General features: G+C 46.3%; 1 protein-coding gene across 1 annotated transcript in view; it reads left to right on the top strand.

The window, feature by feature from the left end:
• The window catches only part of raver2 (ribonucleoprotein, PTB-binding 2), a 49127-nt gene that overhangs the window by 12568 nt on the left and 17559 nt on the right, over positions 1–19000 (top strand). Inside the window, exons 3-6 of the mRNA XM_064334056.1 lie at positions 766–1235; positions 11873–12064; positions 15477–15603; positions 17610–17960. Coding sequence (XP_064190126.1) covers positions 766–1235; positions 11873–12064; positions 15477–15603; positions 17610–17960 — 1140 coding nt within the window. The remainder of the gene's footprint in view (positions 1–765; positions 1236–11872; positions 12065–15476; positions 15604–17609; positions 17961–19000) is intronic.

A 19000-nucleotide genomic window follows, 5' to 3' on the forward strand; every position in this document is an offset into this window, starting at 1 on the left:
TGTATACTGACTACTGCTTAATTGTTTTATCTGTGGAGCGTACTTATGGGGTATGAAGTATTGAAGCTAGTATCAGCCGTAGTATCAGCTATGAAGTTGGGAAGTATTGAAAGTCTTGGCTATAATAATGTTGAAAGATTTTGATATTTCTGCATTAATGTCTTGCCCAAGTCAGCAGCAGAGACCAATGACATAATGGCTAAATGTGATTGCTTCAAAAGGGCTTTCATTTCTTAGTATAAATCATTTCTTGAACCTCCCACCCCCCCAAGTATTTATGACATACCCACTTTAATCCTGTTTTGATTTAGGATGCAAGTTCTCAACACAGGAAATGTTTCAGGACAAAAAGCCCAGCCTTTAGAGGGACTGCTAATAAAAGAGAATCAGTTTGTTAAATTGTATCTGAGTTTAGTCCTCAAATATATGGTGTGTTGTTAAAAATGTGCACTGAAAGCAGAACTGAAGGAGAGTCATTATGAGCTGAAAGGAGGAGTTTTCTGTCAGGTAATGTGGAGCTATTAGCCTGGCCAGCTGTTGGTTGTGTGATTATTTGTGTAACACCTATTAACCTCTGTATCATTTCACACTTGAAGCGTAGGGCAAGCATCTACCATGTCCCTTCATTTATTAAATGAGGAAAAAGCATTATGGTGGTTTGGGTTTCTTTGAGCATTTTTTTTTTTAAGTGAAAGGGACAGCATGGTTTTGTCGGCGTTAGCACGTTGACTGCGGCGTTGGTGAGGTAATGTCCCTCTCTTGCAGCCTTCGTGACGCTGCTGAATGGAGACCAGGCCCAGGACGCCATCCGCTCCTTCCACCAGACCTCCATCCGCGGCCGGGAGATCACGGTGCAGCTGCAGCCCACCGACTCGCTGCTGTGCGTCACCAACCTGGCCCACACCTTCACCGGGGCCCAGTTCGAGGAGCTGGTGCGCGCCTACGGCAACATCGAGCGCTGCTTCCTGGTGTACAGCGAGCTGACGGGCCACTCCAAGGGCTACGGCTTCGTGGAGTACATGAAGAAGGACTCGGCCTCCCGGGCCCGCACGGAACTGCTGGGCAAGCCGCAGGGCGACCGCGCCCTCATGGTGCAGTGGACCGACGTCAACCAGCTGACCGCCGAACACCTCCACTCCAAGTGCCTTTGTGTCGACAAGCTTCCCCTGGACTTCTGCGACACCGACCAACTTGCACACATTTTCTCCAGCAGGTACAAGCCTGTCTTCTGCCAGGTGAGTCCCAGAGCCCGGCGGCCAGTCGGGGGGGTGGGGGGGTGAGGGGGGGGTGCTCAATTTTGAGCGGTTTTCCCACCACGTGAGAAAACGTGCTTCCCCTTCAGTGCCCGGGCCCCCAGTGGGGGGGGGGGGGGGCGCCAGGGTCAAGCGGCGTTTGCGGCACGGGGCGGGTATCGGCCCATCCCTCCGCTGGCGGTAAATGCGAGGCGCGCGGGTCAGTCGCGGTGCCGCCAGCCTGGAGCCGGCGCTCCCGGCCTCTCGTCTTTCCTCCGCGCATTATTTCCAGCGCGTTTGCCGGCAGAGAGGACCGGGATCGATAAAACCTCCCATGATGCTTTGCGGGAGAGGGAAGCGGGCTCGGTTGGAACAGATTGCCGACTCTGACCCCCAGGCTGTGAATTCCTGTGGGGAAAGTTTGTGCAGTCGGCGCGGCGGTGTTTCGTGTCTGAGACTGCTCTCTTCAGCACCGAGCGCCCAGTTCAAGTACCTGTCAAAACGTCCGAGTCCCCTTTTCCTGTTCCCATGGCTACGGAACGCCAGCGTTGAGTCATTCCTATCAGTGAGCAATTCTCCATAATCGGGGACCCCTGAAAGTCTTACGAGCGTGTAAGTGGCAAGGAGACGGAGAAAGGGTTCGCAAGGTTAGTCCTCGATTACCCTCTCAGAAATGCAACAGGGAATGCCCCTTGTTTTGTGCAAAGAGGCTGCCGACGCAGTGGGTTCCAGAAACGTTTAACACGCTGAATGAGTCACCTGCGAGTGTTTGAAGCACGTCCTTTGTGGGGGGGGGGAAAGTCTGGAGTTTGAGAAGTTGAGTAACCAATGGCAACCGAGCAGAACCATTGCCACTGAATTGTGGAGTGTGAAGGCCACTAAATCAACATGTTTTTCCCCTCTCATGGTTCCGGTGTGCTCGCTCGCTGCGTTCAGTCTGGATTCTCCACAGCGGGCGTCTGCGTTGCATAAGCCAGGTTTTTTTTTGTGTCGCACAGCCCCCCCCCCGTCAGCATGTCTTGTGTTTCCGTGCTCTGGCGAGCCTGACCTCTCCCCCTAGTGCCTCTGAGACTGCACTCCATCTGACGAGCCCCAGGGCCTCGGGCGCTTTAAGGCTCTACGCATCATACGCACTGACGCACGCTTCGCTCCGTGTCAGACTGTACCACCTCAGTGACTGTCCTGCATTTCTTTTGTTTTGAAGTTTTCTTAGCTTTGGCAGAATTTGTGCTCTTATGGTGTAAAGGGGAGGTGCTGCCTCTAGAAAGTTAAAGCTATCATTAGAATGTTTGACTGTCGTGCTGAGTATCATAATCTCCTAATTTCGTTTGAACTCCTGGTTGTGGTCCACTTCCCTTTTGCTGAGAGGCAGAATTGTTGGCAGACAGATAAGCTGCTGTGATTGGCAGCTGGTATACTTATATTGTTAGATAAGCAAAGTCAGCCTCCACTTGACTGAATTTGTATGTTTGATGTAGCATTTTGTCAAGGTCGTAACAACCTTTAACAGACTTTGGATAAATAATGAATCATGATTAGTTGAAAGGTGTTCTAATGGTTTTAATATGCACACGTTAAGCATGGTTTATGGGCAAATGCATGTAAGGTCACCTAAAAACAAGCGAGCTCAAAGTTTTAAATGGTTACTCAAAACACAGTTACAAATTCCATGCTTAACAGACTTTGACTTATGTTTTGTTTACGTTAGCCTTGTTATAGCTAATCTTGAGGGTAAATGTTTTTTTTTTGGTTGTTTTTTGTTTTATTTGCCCATTTTACATTATGTCCATGGATACCTGGGCCGGGGGCGGTTTCCAGGTCAACCGCGCTAACTGTTGTTTGAACTGGAAGTTATTGTATGTCATGACATGGAATGGAACACTCGTAGGTTTTTGCTTCATATTCAAAAGCAAGCGCTTCCTGTGAGCTAACGTAGCTAACGTGGGGCACAGGGATATCTGCGTATTTTGTGACTCTGCCTGACTGTCAATTAACAAGACCCGGTCAAATCTAGCATATGGCTGGACCGTGTATGGGTGTGCGAAAACTCGGCCGACCAATGTTGTAACTTCATCACTCAGTCACAGACATTCGCGTTTATAGGGCTGGCCCCGCTGTTGCAGTACAGCCAGAAATGTCCAGGTAAGCTGTTGTATAATTGTCATACGGCCTCATAAATCGTATCGTAAGTGCTTCCTCAACTTTGCGAGTACACCCATAATAAGTAGTGTCGTTCACATGCTGTATGTGTAGGGCAGATTGAATCGGCTGTTCTGTGTGCGCACGCTGCTGAAACTCTGAAGCTGGAGACCGGTGAGAGGGACTCGACACTCGCGCAGCCTGGGACGCTAAATTGAACAATAGACACTTAACTACGCTGGCACACGAATTGCGTTTCATTTAGCGAAATTTCAGCTTGACAGCACTAACCAATAAAGCGAAAACAGCAGACAGGTGTACACGCAAAATTGTCTAGACTAGCAGCATAACAATTACGACCTCCTTCAGTGTCCATATGTTTTTCGCTCGCGCACAAATACACATCTCGAAAATGTCGTCGCGGTTTTCGCGTGCAGTATTACCATCTGGGATATGCCAGCAGCCCGACGGCCGCTTGACCTCGTATTCTAGTTCAATGTACGTATGTAAATAGGCTACATCAAATGTAAACGGCCTTTTCGGAAAATTTTAATGGCTCTGAGCGGTCATGGCTTTGGACAGATAAACAAGTCTGGTCAGTGAAAACACTGCGTTACTGTGACAACAGCTGTCATAGTGACAGAACGGTTTAATGTCAGCTGGCTGATGGAAAGCAGGAGTCATTCCATTACTGTTTTCAATTTGTTCTAAAGCAGAGGCTCTAACTTAGTTCCTTGACTGCTCTTCTTTTAACACTACGGATTAATGATCAAGTAAATGATCCATTCAGAATTGAATGGATCTGTTGCTAATTGATTGGACTTAAATTGGAAAGCATGGCAATTATGAAAAAACAATTTGAAACAGGACTATCATTGTAATTAATGGTGAGGTGTTTGGCTCTCTATGGATCAGCACTCAACACATTTAATAAAAAAGTGCACTTGGTTGCCATTGCCTTACTGATGCGGATAGTTATCTAGCTACACTACGTTTTCCATTACTATGTTGCCATTTCCATGTTTGGGTGAAAGGAGTGCAGTGAAACATGCATTTTCCCCCCTCTGTTGTCCTTTTAATAGTGAAATCAGGCTTGTAGGGGTACTGCATAGCATTAATTTATTGTTCCGCGGGCTGTGCGTCAGTGCAGGACCTCTCTGTGCAGCGTGAGACCCACAAGTCCCTGCTCATCAGAAAATTCTAGAATTAAAATGAAAGGCAATTTTAGAACCTTTTAAATTTTATATTCTGGTTTTAGTCTAAGAAATGCACAGAACTGTGATAAGTATTATTGATGAAAGTGGTCGATCTTACTTTGAGCTTGAGCTGTTTGCTTATGGCAATATCTTTCTTGGACCGTGTATAGCATTACACCCCCGCTCCACAAAAAAGACTGTTTACGAAGAGAACTGAGCAGCCTGTCATTATTGACACCTAACGTAAAATTTCAGTAACGTTTCTGCGCTGAATTGCGACTTGGATTGTCTAATGCATGAATAATTTCCAATTTACCTGACAACAGTGCTCTAAAGGCCGGAACTACAGATAAACACGTGCTGGTGTCATACTCTAAATCGGCGGTGTCAAACTGCAGTCTCAGGGGGCCGCAGTGTCTGCAGGTTTTTTTGGTTTCCTTTCAATCTGCTGCCAATTAAGGCGCTGGGAACAAGGTGTGTGAATTATTTAGCCAGTCAGTGACTTAAATGAATCACTGGTGGCGAGAACATCCAGAAAACCCGCAGGCACTGCTGCCCTCCGGGACTGCAGTTTGACACCTGGGCTCTTAATGGACACCATTAGTAATAGACCGGACAGCACCTGCGGCTGTTTTCAGATTCTGTTTCTCTTCGATAGAAGTTAATTAATTAAAACAAAAAATGATTTTCTTTCCACATTTAAAATTTAAAAAATATTCCAAGAGACCATATATAAAGATGTTCATTGGTGCTGTAAACTCTGTGCATCAAGGCATTAAGGCTAGACCCTATGGAAACAGAGCCTCAAGTCCACTTTTAATGGTAATTTACCAGTTTGTGTTTCAATTATGCAAATCCTTAATTGTTTCTATATTGAATCATTATTTACATACCTAAGTACATGTCTACCCCATAAGCTTATAGCAGTTCGGTGATGTGTTTATTTATTGTGATATTTTTTTACATTGTAGTATTTTTATCTGCGGGTGGTATGCTTTTTAGGGTGTTGGAAGGAATTCATGTTTTTTTTTTTGCACTGTTAAAATATTTTAAGAACGTTACATGCGCGAGATGCAGAACAGAAGTGGTTGTGAGTAGCAGGGTGTCGTCCGGGCCTCCTGACACTGCCCTTCTGGCAGGATGGCCGCTCCGCCCCCCTGCCCTCACCACCAACCCACCCCCCCCCTCCAACCCCCCCTGCCAGGTTTCGGCACGCCGCCCTAAATCTGCTGCGCTGGACGGCCGGTTCTGATGACGCGGTCGTCTGCCACAGTCGTGTCCCAAAGGGGCGTGTGTCTCAAACAGAGGGGCCCTTCCCGCTCTCTGAGGTCAAAGGCCGTCCTGTGGCTTGGCATCTCTCTGCGTCTGAGGTGATGGGAACTGTCACTGCCTGTCACTTACAAAGACTCCTCAGAGCACTGGGGAGTTGGGGGGGGATCGGGGACAAACGGGAAGATAACAGGCAGAACAACTGAGTAGAAAATAATCTAATGGCAGCTTCCACTGTGATCGCTCAGGAGTGTCTAATGATGCTGCTTGCTGCTGCAGAGGGCCATAAGCAGGACTTAATGAATTGGTTTCCATCATTCTGCCACTGTGCTGCATGACGGGCTCATGTGCAGGGGGCCGGTGTCTTTCCCTGCGATGCGTCCGCCCGGCGGTGCCTGACCGTCCGTCTGCGCGGGCGAGCCTCCGCCGAGCGCGAGCGCCGTAAAGACCGGCGACATCGTTCCTGAGTCAGCGTGCGCTGGAGGCAGTGGGGCTGGCCTGGAGCCGGTTCGCTTTCTGTTCTCTCTCTCCTCCAGAGAACTCCACGCTTGTCTGCGCTTCCCCATTGGCCGAAAGGGGCTGAAATCTCTCTGGCTGGGAGAAGACAGGATGAGAATGTTTATCAGTCAGTCGCTGTAGAGAGCTTTCTGGTGCGGGCTTACCGTAGGAGGACAGCTGGGCGGTTCATGGTGAGATGCGGTAGCGGTATTGATCGCTTTGGAGTTAACATGTCGGTGCGAGGCAGCTTCAGGCCCCGTCTCTGATGAGCGCGGTGCTGTTAGTCATGCTCTCCACTGCTTTTAAGGGCTCTTCATACTCCCACACAGAACCGCGCCGAGCTGCCTGCCTGCCTGCCTGTCTGTCTGTCTGTCTGTCTTCTGCATGCAGATCCATCCATCACACACGGAGGTCTGCCAGCCTGAGGGAGGCGGTCCAAATGTGCACTTCCTAAGTGCCTGAAGAACAAATACACAAAAACATGCACATGCACACACACACACACAAAACGCATGCACATAAAAACACGCCCGTACACATGCAAACACATGCACACACACATACGCATGCACCTTCAAGCATGCACATACACATGCATATACAAACACACGCAAAGACATACACACACGCACACACAAATACACATACAAATACACACATGCACATGCAAACACGAGTGCACACACACATGCAAACATACACAAACACAGGCGTGCACACATACACACACACGCACACACATGCAAAGACACACACACACGCACACACAAATGCACATACTCATGTGAGCACACACATGCAAACGCACACATGCGAACCCACATGCGCATACACATTGTTTCCCACAGAAAATTTTTATTAGTGGGCGGTGGTGTCGATGCAAAGGGGGGGGGGGGATTGGTGAGAGATGCACGCGGGGAGTAGTGGTGCTTGCACTAGTGAGAACGTACATTTTTTTACAAATTCACTGTGCTAATTGAGTAAGGAGCACCCAGATTACAAGTAGCCTCGTCCCAAGTCAACGGTGACTCCAGCTCTTCGGTGATCATACTGCTCAGGCAAATGACTGGTGAATTTAGGAAACGACGGTAAATCTGGATCTTTGCGCAGCTGCTCGTACGCTCTGCGTACCAGGTGCCGAGGCACACACGGCCGCCTCCAAGCACTGGATGTTCGGCTTTTACTAAGCCTTGCTTTTATTAGCAGTACTGCTGCTACAGCAACCATCTCACTATTGCTGTTGCTTTCGTCCATTTTCGCTACATTGACCAGTAGATATTTGCCAGATGAGCATTTCAACCGTAAATGAACTAACTATATACAAGGAAGAGGACAGTATCGTTGCTGCGGTATCCGCAAGCGATGCCTCATCTCGTTGCTTTGATGTGAACGGAATGGGTCAGTTTTAGAATGATGCAAACCACAGGTGTTCCAAGGTCGCCAGATGCAGCTTGTTGCATGGAAACCTTTTGGTCTGAATTAGTCTTTAAATTGACTGGAATGTAAAACAGTCTTCAGAGGAAAATGCTATGGTAAAGTGAACCTGTGTTGTACACATGCGTTTTTGTTTTGGACCGCATTTGCATTGCAGTAAATTAGAAACTGTTGACGTGGGGGCCTGCGATTAGTGGAGTTTCTTACAGAAATAACTAAATGCAAAACATCTTTTTGAGCAGGGGTAACAATGAATGGGAAACACTGCATATACATGCAAACACACACACACACACACATACACATACATGCAAACACAGGTGCACACACAGGCCTATACACACGCCCACACATGCAAATGTGAATGCAAACGCACACGCACATTCGCACGCAACGCACACAGGCACGCACACATACACGTGCAAGCACACAGGCGCTACCGCTGGCATATACACAGAAAAGCACGCAGATGCGCACACACACACACACACACATACACATGCAAACACACAGATGCGCACACACGCACGCATGCGAACGCTCTGCCTGAAGAACATTGCACTGTGTGGGTGAAATGGAGACGTAGGAGGAGAAGCGTGTCCTTTGGTGCCATAATGCTTGTCCTGGGCCGACGCCCGCTCAGCGGGGGATGAGCGACCGTCCAGCCTGCCCGGGCGTCCCCGCGCACGCACACTACACCTTAACGGTTGGATGACAGCGGTGCTCCGCTCGTTATGCCTTGCGTGAGCAGCCTCCGTTGGCCTGTGGTTCTGAACTTGTTTGGGATAACCTGTCCCGCTCACCTCCGCGCGCACGTGCGTGTGTGGGGGTGCGTGCTACTGCGTAAGAAACTTAAGAACTACTGTGTACACCCCGTTAGGCTGCGACCCGCCTTCTTCTCAGGGTCCGGCTGCACGAGTTCCCGCTATACCGCTCAGCACGCAGTTTAATACCTTTTCCATGATATATATATATATATGAAAAGGTATTAAACATCGCAGAGGCATTTGTGGACTGAAGTTGCATTGTGTTTGGTGCGGAAATGAAATGCCTGCCTTCGGCCCTGAGCGGCTGCCTTCAGCGGCGCGACCTGTCTGAGGCAAAGCAGAAGCAATCTGGTTTTATAAGAGCCTTTCTGGGAAGAGATGGTTAGCTCAGCGCACGACCTCCTCACCATAAAAACAGCATTATCTGACCTTCCCTCCCCAGGCTCTGCGCTAGCCCTGCTTCTGTGGATGGTGTGTCGATATTCTGATTGCATTAGCATGCAGAGACAGTCTGTGCGTTCCCACCCGCTTCAGCAGCCTCCTCCGGAGAGTGTTTCCTCTGAAGGGGGGGGTGGGGTGGGATGGGGGGGGGGGGTTTACATGCGATTTTCTCCTGCTGGCGGCCAGCGGACCCCCACCGCTCGGCCCAAGGCTGGGGCTGCTGTGGGTGGGAGAGAGAGAGAGAGAGAGAGAGCGAGGCTGCCAACGTGCGAACACTGCCAGTGATTTCATCTGTGACTAAAAGAGAGAAAAAGCGCTTCGTGACTGAGACAAAGAAAGGGACTGATCCGAGAAACATGCGTCTTATTTGCATTTGATTCTGTGGATGAAATGCTGAAGACCACTTTTACGCAGGCAACCTCACTTTTACGCACGTTTAGAAGCACAAGAAGGAAGGGGTCAGGTTATAAAGACATATACATAGCCTATATCATAGGTATATCAAAAAATTAGCCTGATTCTGCTACATTCGAGGTATCTGTAGTGACACGCAGTTGGCATTCGGTCCTGCTAGCCCATTTCCATTCCAGCCTTCAAGGCTGTTCCAGAGGCAGAAGGAAGGACTGCATCAGATCAGACAGCTGCCAGTCAGCCGGCCTGCTGACAGAGCCAAGTAGGGTTAGGGTTAGATTAGATTACAGAGCCAGGTAGGGTTAGGGTTAGATTAGATTACAGAGCCAGGTAGGGTTAGGGTTAGATTAGATTACAGAGCCAGGTAGGGTTAGGGTTAGATTAGATTACAGAGCCAGGTAGGGTTAGGGTGAGATTAGATTAGAGAGTCAGGTAGGGTTAGGGTTAGATTAGATTAGAGAGCCAGGTAGGTTAGGGTTAGATTAGATTACAGAGCCAGGTAGGGTTAGGGTTAGATTAGATTACAGAGCCAGGTAGGGTTAGGGTTAGATTAGATTACAGAGCCAGGTAGGGTTAGGGTTAGATTAGATTACAGAGCCAGGTAGGGTTAGGGTTAGATTAGATTACAGAGCCAGGTAGGGTTAGGGTTAGATTAGATTACAGAGCCAGGTGGGGTTAGGGTTAGATTAGATTAGATTACAGAGCCAGGTAGGGTTAGGGTTAGATTAGATTAGATTACAGAGCCAGGTAGGGTTAGGGTTAGATTAGATTACAGAGTCAGGTAGGGTTAGGGTTAGATTAGATTGGATTACAGAGCCAGGTAGGGTTAGGGTTAGATTAGATTACAGAGCCAGGTAGGGTTAGGGTTAGATTAGATTAGATTAGATTACAGAGCCAGGTAGGGTTAGGGTTAGATTAGATTAGATTACAGAGCCAGGTAGGGTTAGGGTTAGATTAGATTAGATTACAGAGCCAGGTAGGGTTAGGGTTAGATTAGATTACAGAGCCAGGTAGGGTTAGGGTGAGATTAGATTAGAGAGTCAGGTAGGGTTAGGGTTAGATTAGATTACAGAGCCAGGTAGGGTTAGGGTTAGATTAGATTACAGAGCCAGGTAGGGTTATGGTTAGATTAGATTACAGAGCCAGGTAGGGTTAGGGTTAGATTAGATTACAGAGCCAGGTAGGGTTAGGGTTAGATTAGATTACAGAGCCAGGTAGGGTTAGGGTTAGATTAGATTACAGAGCCAGGTAGGGTTAGGGTTAGATTAGATTACAGAGCCAGGTAGGGTTAGGGTTAGATTAGATTAGATTACAGAGCCAGGTAGGGTTAGGGTTAGATTCGATTAGATTACAGAGCCAGGTGGGGTTAGGGTTAGATTAGATTACAGAGTCAGGTAGGGTTAGGGTTAGATTAGATTGGATTACAGAGCCAGGTAGGGTTAGGGTTAGATTAGATTACAGAGCCAGGTAGGGTTAGGGTTAGATTAGATTAGATTAGATTACAGAGCCAGGTAGGGTTAGGGTTAGATTAGATTAGATTACAGAGCCAGGTAGGGTTAGGGTTAGATTAGATTAGATTACAGAGCCAGGTAGGGTTAGGGTTAGATTAGATTACAGAGCCAGGTAGGGTTAGGGTTAGATTAGATTACAGAGCCAGGTAGGGTTAGGGTTAGATTAGATTACAGAGCCAGGTGGGGTTAGGGTTAGATTAGATTAGATTACAGAGCCAGGTAGGGTTAGGGTTAGATTAGATTAGATTACAGAGCCAGGTAGGGTTAGGGTTAGATTAGATTACAGAGCCAGGTAGGTTAGGGTTAGATTAGATACAGAGCCAGTAGGGTTAGGTTAGATTAGATACAGAGCCAGGTAGGGTTAGGTTAGATTAGATTACAGAGCCAGGTAGGGTTAGGGTTAGATTAGATTACAGAGCCAGGTGGGGTTAGGGTTAGATTAGATTAGATTACAGAGCCAGGTAGGGTTAGGGTTAGATTAGATTAGATTACAGAGCCAGCTAGCTGAGGCCCTTCCTGCTCATTTGGTGCGTAATCAGAATCAGTTGCAGGGATGAACAGTATCAGCAGCATCGGCCCCGCTCTGACTGATGTCAGACCGCAGAGAAAGATGGCGGGGTAATTGCGGCCTGCGTGCGTTGGTGTGTAATGGCTTCCTGCGAGCGGGCGTGCGGGAGCGCCGGGGGCCGTGTGCAGGTGCGCGGGGGGACAGGGAGCTCGCGCTCGCCGTCTTAAGTGTTGTTTAATAAAAGCAGAAAATGAGCAGCTAAATTAGGCTCCTCCACCACCGCACTTTGCCTTTCGCGGTCACGGAAGCGTGAATTCCCCAGAAGTGCGTCCTCTGACGTAGAGCATGGAGGAAATGCGAAGCGGTCATTTCCAGAGGGATGTGTTATACAGTAACTGCTGAAGTGTGATGGAACATTGTGTTGGGAGTAAATCCTAATTGTGTGTGTTGTGTGACCCCCCCCCAGCTGGCCCAGGACGAGGACAGCCACGTGCGCGGCTTCGCCGTGGTGGAGTACGAGACGGCGGAGCAGACGGAGGCCATGCTGACGGAGATGGACAGGCAGCTGATCGGGGGCCAGGAGATACGCGTGTCCCTCTGCTCCCCCGGGACCTCAGGGAGGAGCACGCTGGCCGCCCTGATCGCTGCTCAGGGGGTGGTGAGTGTCCATACGCTCACACACACACAATCACACGCTCATACACACACACAATCACACACACACACACGCTCACACACACACACACACACACACACACACACAGCCACACACCACAACACACACACACACACACACACACACACACACACACACACACACACAACACCATACACACACACACACACAATCACACGCACATACACACACACACACTCACACACACACATACACACACACACGCTCACACACACACACACACACACACACACACACACAATCACACACACACACGCTCACACACACACATACACACACACACACACACATACACACACACACAATCACACACACACACGCTCACACACACACAATCACACACACACACGATCACACACACACACACACACGCGCAGAATGAGCCTGAACACTGGCAGATTAATTACAGTATTCACAAGACTGTGCTGCCTCAGACTGAGCCCACTTGTGTGGTTCCCCAGATAAAAATAAGTCCTACAGCGTTTGAAATATTTCCCCCTCAGGGATGCTGTTATTTTTGCCTGTTGGTGCAGAAATTATATATGGCAAGGGGATATCAGTTAGAGCTCCCCAGCACCAGAAAATGATCAGATTGGATGTTTACTTTAACAATGGCTTGGTGAGTCCAGAATAGTGGTACAGCGTATAGTATGGTATTACTCAGGAGTGCCTTGGCATTAGTGAAAGCAAGGTTACAGCATTCAGCTTTGTGGCTATTGTTCGATTAAATTCTATCTATATGTGCACTCTACTTCAAAATACACAGAAATTTGTATATGATATCCATACATATTACTCAACATAAAATAAATATCTTGAGGGTATTCCTATTTATTGACATGCAGTTGTGGTGGTCACAAAATCAGTGTACATACACATATTCCACTCAGTGTGACAAAAGAACAGTATTTCAGTGCATTTTATTTCATGCAGTTCAGTGCGCAATAGATATTGTGTATGTGCCCAGTTGTATGTTTCATGCATGGACGTTTCCAGTGCAGCAGACATTTTGAACTTAATTTAATGTATTAACAGGGATTGATGTTATGTAATGCACACTACCATATTTCTTTCTGTTGGCAATGTTTCCAGTTGGCAACTATCCTAGTAAGCTTCAACTGTTAATAGAAGGTGAAGCTCTGTGCTAGATTTCTGTTGAGATTTTTCCCTCAAGTAATTTTGACTCGGCTTGGTTCTTACCAGCTAAATTGCGTTTGCATTTGCTTCAGCTCTGTTGTCCGAGGTGAATCCTGAGCAGTGTTCCTGTTTTGTGTGCAGTGTTCAGGTGCTCTTATAAGATTTGAGCTCGCAGCCCTGACAGATGGGAATCCCCAGGCAGATTCTGTTGTTCTTTAATATTTTTCTCACTTCAAGCTTTACTAAGTTGTGTCATATCTCCAGATTGAAAACACAGGCTACAATATCTTCTCTGCCACTTTCACCCTTTCATGTCTCTTTCTGCATTTTGAGCTAGTCTCTTAGCAACAGGTCTGGCTCTGTACGAGCTGTGCAGTAGCAATTGCGTGATCAGTAATTATTTGAAATAATATCATTTGACTAGGGGTGCACAATGTGGAAATTCTGTGAAGTATCATTATTTGAGTGGCTATATCAGCTAATGGCTAATACCTCCCTGTTTTACAGTGTAGCACAGGCTCTGTCTGCAACCAGGGCTCCGCATTTATGTGGAAGAAGCAGATGAGCAAAGAGATCAATTTATGAATAAAAATGAAACAAATTTGATTTGTGTAACTAAATATTTGACCTTTATTATTAAACACTGAGAATGAGTCTGAGCTTCTGTTCTGCTGAGTCTCTGCGTAGCTTTGCTTGTGAGTTTGCCTCATAAACGTGATCAATGAATAAAATTTTTATGAATAAAAATGAAACAATGAAACAAATTTGATTTGTGTAACTAAATATTTGACCTTTATTATTAAACACTGAGAATGAGTCTGAGCTTCTGTTCTGCTGTGTCTCTGCGTAGCTTTGCTTGTGAGTTTGCCTCGTAAACGTGATCAATGAAAAATAAATAAGAGGTTCAGATGGCTTTGATCTACTTTTTAAATTTACAGCATCCGCTGCGCATCGAATGCATGGCCTCTCTGGCGCGTGTCTGCCGCATCGTCATATCGCCCTATGTGAGCATATTGGCAGTACTCGTACCGATAGCCATATGTTTGCTTTTGAGCTCCTGTCTGCTGATACTGCTAGAACCCTGATGTTACTGTGCATCCCAACCTTTAACATCAGGTCCCAGCTCCCTGGGGAGGGGTGTCTGCACGTGCCGTTTCCCCACAAAGGAAGGCACAGCGTTGGCCATTGGTTAAAGCCAGTACAATTCTGACAGATTTACACAATTGAAAGTCATTAGATTGGATTAGCGCGTTAGCGCATGAACCCCCAGCGCCGTTAGCTTCGGCGGCGGCAGCTGCAGAACCTGCGGAGGGCCTTTCCCATTGGCCCGTGAAGTGCCCTCTTCATTCAGAGCGAGCCTGAGCGGAGGAGCAGATGGACCCCTCTCCCCGCTCCCTTCCCGCTCTGTAGCGCTGGTAGCTGGGGGGAACCAGCAGCCGAGCCAACAGAACGAAGCCGACGGCGAGAGTTCTCGCTACTATCCCCCGGCGTACTCCGCGCTAGCCCGCTAACACAACGGCCCGGTTTGTGGGCACGGGCGCTCCGGTCCCTCCCATATTTCGGGGTAAATCTCTCGTTGTTTTTTTCCTTTGTGTTTTTTTTTTTTTTGTTCCTAGCCGTTTCAGCTGTCGCCACGGTCGTAATCTACGGCATCCTTGCCTGACTGACACCTGCTAGCGTTGGCACGCTGAAGTGGGGCGAAGGTTCGCTCTGTCAGTTGTGGCTGTCAGGCAGGATCAGGACAGAAGAGGATCTTGGGAGCTGGTGGCCTGTTTTCAGTGACCCTCCCTGCGTCCGTGCCCCGCGGCCGCGGTATGTGGGGCACGGGGAGAATCCCTCCCCCCGGCTCTGGTGGATCGCTCCCCTCCATTTGGCTGTAAACAAGCAGCTTGTCTTGGAGGGACATCAGGAACGCCCTAATGAGGGGATCTGGGCTTCCAAAAGGGGCTGCTTTCATATAATTGCCTTTGACCAATCAGAACGACAATCTAGTTTGAGTCACACGGGCAAGATGTCTGTTAAAGTCCAGTGCCATTTGAGGGTGAAATTGCATTTGGATCTGTCCATGCTGAATAAAAGCTTGTTATGTTGTGTTAGTTAGTTTGTGTCTAATACACCCATCCTGTTTTGGGTTGAGTGAGTCTGCAGTGTAGGGATGTGTGTGTGCCTGTGTGTGTGTGTGTGTGTGTAAATATCTATACACATTTGTACTATAAGATTCGTGTCGCCCTGGCAGATGTCGAGTAACAAGAAGGGCCTGCTGCCGGAGCCCAGCCTGGCCCAGCTGCTGAGCAGCATGAGTAATCCTGCAGCCCTGCAGGTGCTGATGAGGCCGTACCAGGCGGCCGGAGGCAAACGAGGAGGTGAGCGCCCGCCTACACACATAAACATAAACACACACACACACATAAAGACTCTCACATAAACACATACACACACACATAAACACAAACACACACACACACAAACACATAAACACACACACACACACACAAAGACTCTCACATAAACACACACACACACACATAAAGACTCACACATAAACACACACACACACATAAAGACTCTCACATAAACACACACACACACATAAAGACTCTCACATAAACACATACACACACACACACAAACATAAACACAAACACACACACATGAAGACTCTCACATAAACACATACACACACATAAACACAAACACACACATAAGCACACACATAAACACACAAACATATAAACACACACAAACATAAACACACACACACACATAAAGACTCTCACATAAACACATACACACACACACAAACACATAAACACAAACACACACACACAAACAAATAAACACACACACACATAAAGACTCACACATAAACGCATACACACACACACATGAACACATAAACACAAACACACACACATAAACACACTAACACATAAAGACTCTCACATAAACACATACAAACACACAAACATATAAACACACACAAACAAATAAACACACACACATAAACATAAACACACACAAACACGCACACAAAACACATACACATAAACATACACAAACAGACACAAGCATGTAAACACACACAAACATAAACACACAAACACACACACATAAACACACACACACACACAAAGACTCACATAAACACACACACACACAAACACAAACACACACACATAAGCACACACATAAACACAAACACACACAAACGCACACATACACATAAACATACACAAACAGACACAAGCACGTAAACACACACAAACACATGAACACATACAAACACATAAACAAACACACACAAACACACACAAGCACGTAAACACAAACAAGTCAACACTTACATGCACAAAAAACACATACACATAAACACACACATACAAAACACACACACATGAACACACAAACACACACAAGCACGTAAACACAAACAAGTCAACACTTACATGCACAAAAAACACATACACATAAACACACACATACAAAACACATACACATAAACACATGCATAAACACACACATACAAAACATACACATAAACACACACTCACACGCATGCAAAACACGTACACATGAACACATACAAAACACACATAAATGCAAACATATTAGTACATGCCAGACCTGGGTCAAATACGTATTTGTTTTGGATTCAAATACTTTTCTACGCTTTACTGATCTTGTCTGGCGTATTGGAACAAATGAAATACTCTCAAAAAGTGCAAACCCCACCTTCTGGTCATATTGGCAGGTTCAATTAGGCCAGGCAAGATCAGTAGAGCACAGAAAAATATTTGAATCCGAAACAAATACATATTTGACCCAGGTCTGGTACATGCTGCCAAACTTAATTCAGCTGCATCAATCATAGATTTATTTATCACAAATATTTGTTAGTGTTTAAGTTGATCGATGCTTAACTGCAGGAATTGAATTTGAGAGCCAAAAATATGGATATGATCATCACAGCCATTAAAGGTGCAGTGGGAGAACCATCACTACAGCATAATCCAGCATATCAACATCTGTCCTCATTACATTCAGCTGTAAGTGTGTGCCCATTGACAAAAACTCCTCTGTTTTTTTTTTATTATGAGGAGTTGTCAATGCTTTTTGATGAATGCCTTATCCTATATTCAAATGAACTCTGCATACACACAGAGGACAAATGAGCTCAGGAATGCCACTGGGCCAGGCTCTTTCTAAGGGGACACAAGCAGAAGCTAAAATGAGTGCATTATGAAACGCTCAACTTTTCCTCCTGTCCTCCTGCAAATTTCTGTTAATTGCAGGTGCAAGCATGCATTATGTAGAGCCTGTGGGTGAGTGAGCGTGTTGGAACTCTGACTCTTTGCTTTGCCCCCCCCAGGGAAATTTGGGCGGCCACAGGGCTTGCCCTTCCTGCGCCCCCCTCTCACTGCAGCCCTGCTCCAGCTGGGGAAGGTGCAGCAGGTAAGAGCCTCATTAAGCATCACAGCAGGCATGGAGCAGGAGAGTCCTACACTGGTGATCATGATAGACAATGACAATCTCCAGATATGTACCCAAGATGGCACTGCTATTGAAAGAGTCCCCCATTATAAATACTTGGGCAGCTGGATTGATGATAGATTCACTTTAAAGTTTCACATAAACAATCTGGTAAGAAAGCTGTGGGTGAAACTTGGCTTCTTACTGTATATAGGAACAGAACTTTCTTCCCTGTGTTTACCAGAAAGAAGTTAATTGCATCCACTTTTCTTTCTGTCCTTGATTTCAGGGATGTAATTTATTCACATGCTGTTCATCATTCTGCGCTTAGAATTATTACTGGGGTGAATTATGATACTCATCACTGTGTCCTGTATGAAAAAGTTGGGTGGCCCTCTCTCTCAGTAAGATGAGATCACCATTTGTATCTGTTTATTTATAAAGCCCTTTTACCTCACTTCACTTTTAGTCTCGAAAGATATGCCTTATCAGACACATTTCCAAGATAGTGATTTAAGTTCCTCAGATTTGTTCTAATTTGGGTAAAAGTGCTTTTAAATGTCATGCCCCACAAACCGTGAATGTATTGCACAAGGAACTGAAACTTGACACTGTTTTAACACTTGGTCATTTTAAGTCTTTGGTCTCAACCTTCGTTTGTGTAATTGTGTTGTGGTGTGTAATTGGTTTTTAGAATTTTGTTTTAATGTTTGTCTTTGTGAACTTTTACTATTTATGGTATTTATTTTATATGTATGTATTATTACTGTTATATATATGTATATTTTAATTGTTTTATTTTAGTAGTTGTTTTTTAATTTTAGAGAGTTATATATTTTATTTTTAATTAGTTAAATTTGATTATTGTTCGTTTAATTGTATTTTGTAATCTCAGCACCATTGTAAATGAGGGCTCGTTCCCTCAGTGTCTGTTGTTGTTGCAGATGTTGTAGGAGAGTGGAATATATGTGTTGTGAGGGTTGTAGGAGAGTGCAGTGGTGAGAGATGGGTGCAGTTGTAGGAGTGTGGAGTAGAAGTATTGAGATGGGTGTAGTTGTTGGAGAGGAGTATACATGTTGAGATGTGTGTACTTATAGGAGAGTGGAGTATAAGTGGTGAGAGGGGTGTAGTTGTAGGAGAGTGCAGTATAAGTGTTGAGACAGGTGTCATTGGAGTGTGCAGTGTAAGTGTTAGAGGGGTGTAGCTGTAGGAGTGTGCAGTATAAGTGTTAGAGGGGTGTAGTTGTAGGAGTGTGCAGTATACTGTAAGTGTTAGAGGGGTGTCGTTGTA

This window comes from Anguilla rostrata, chromosome 4 (genome assembly GCF_018555375.3).
Source record: "Anguilla rostrata isolate EN2019 chromosome 4, ASM1855537v3, whole genome shotgun sequence".
In the NCBI taxonomy this organism is placed as follows: Eukaryota; Metazoa; Chordata; class Actinopteri; order Anguilliformes; family Anguillidae; genus Anguilla; species Anguilla rostrata.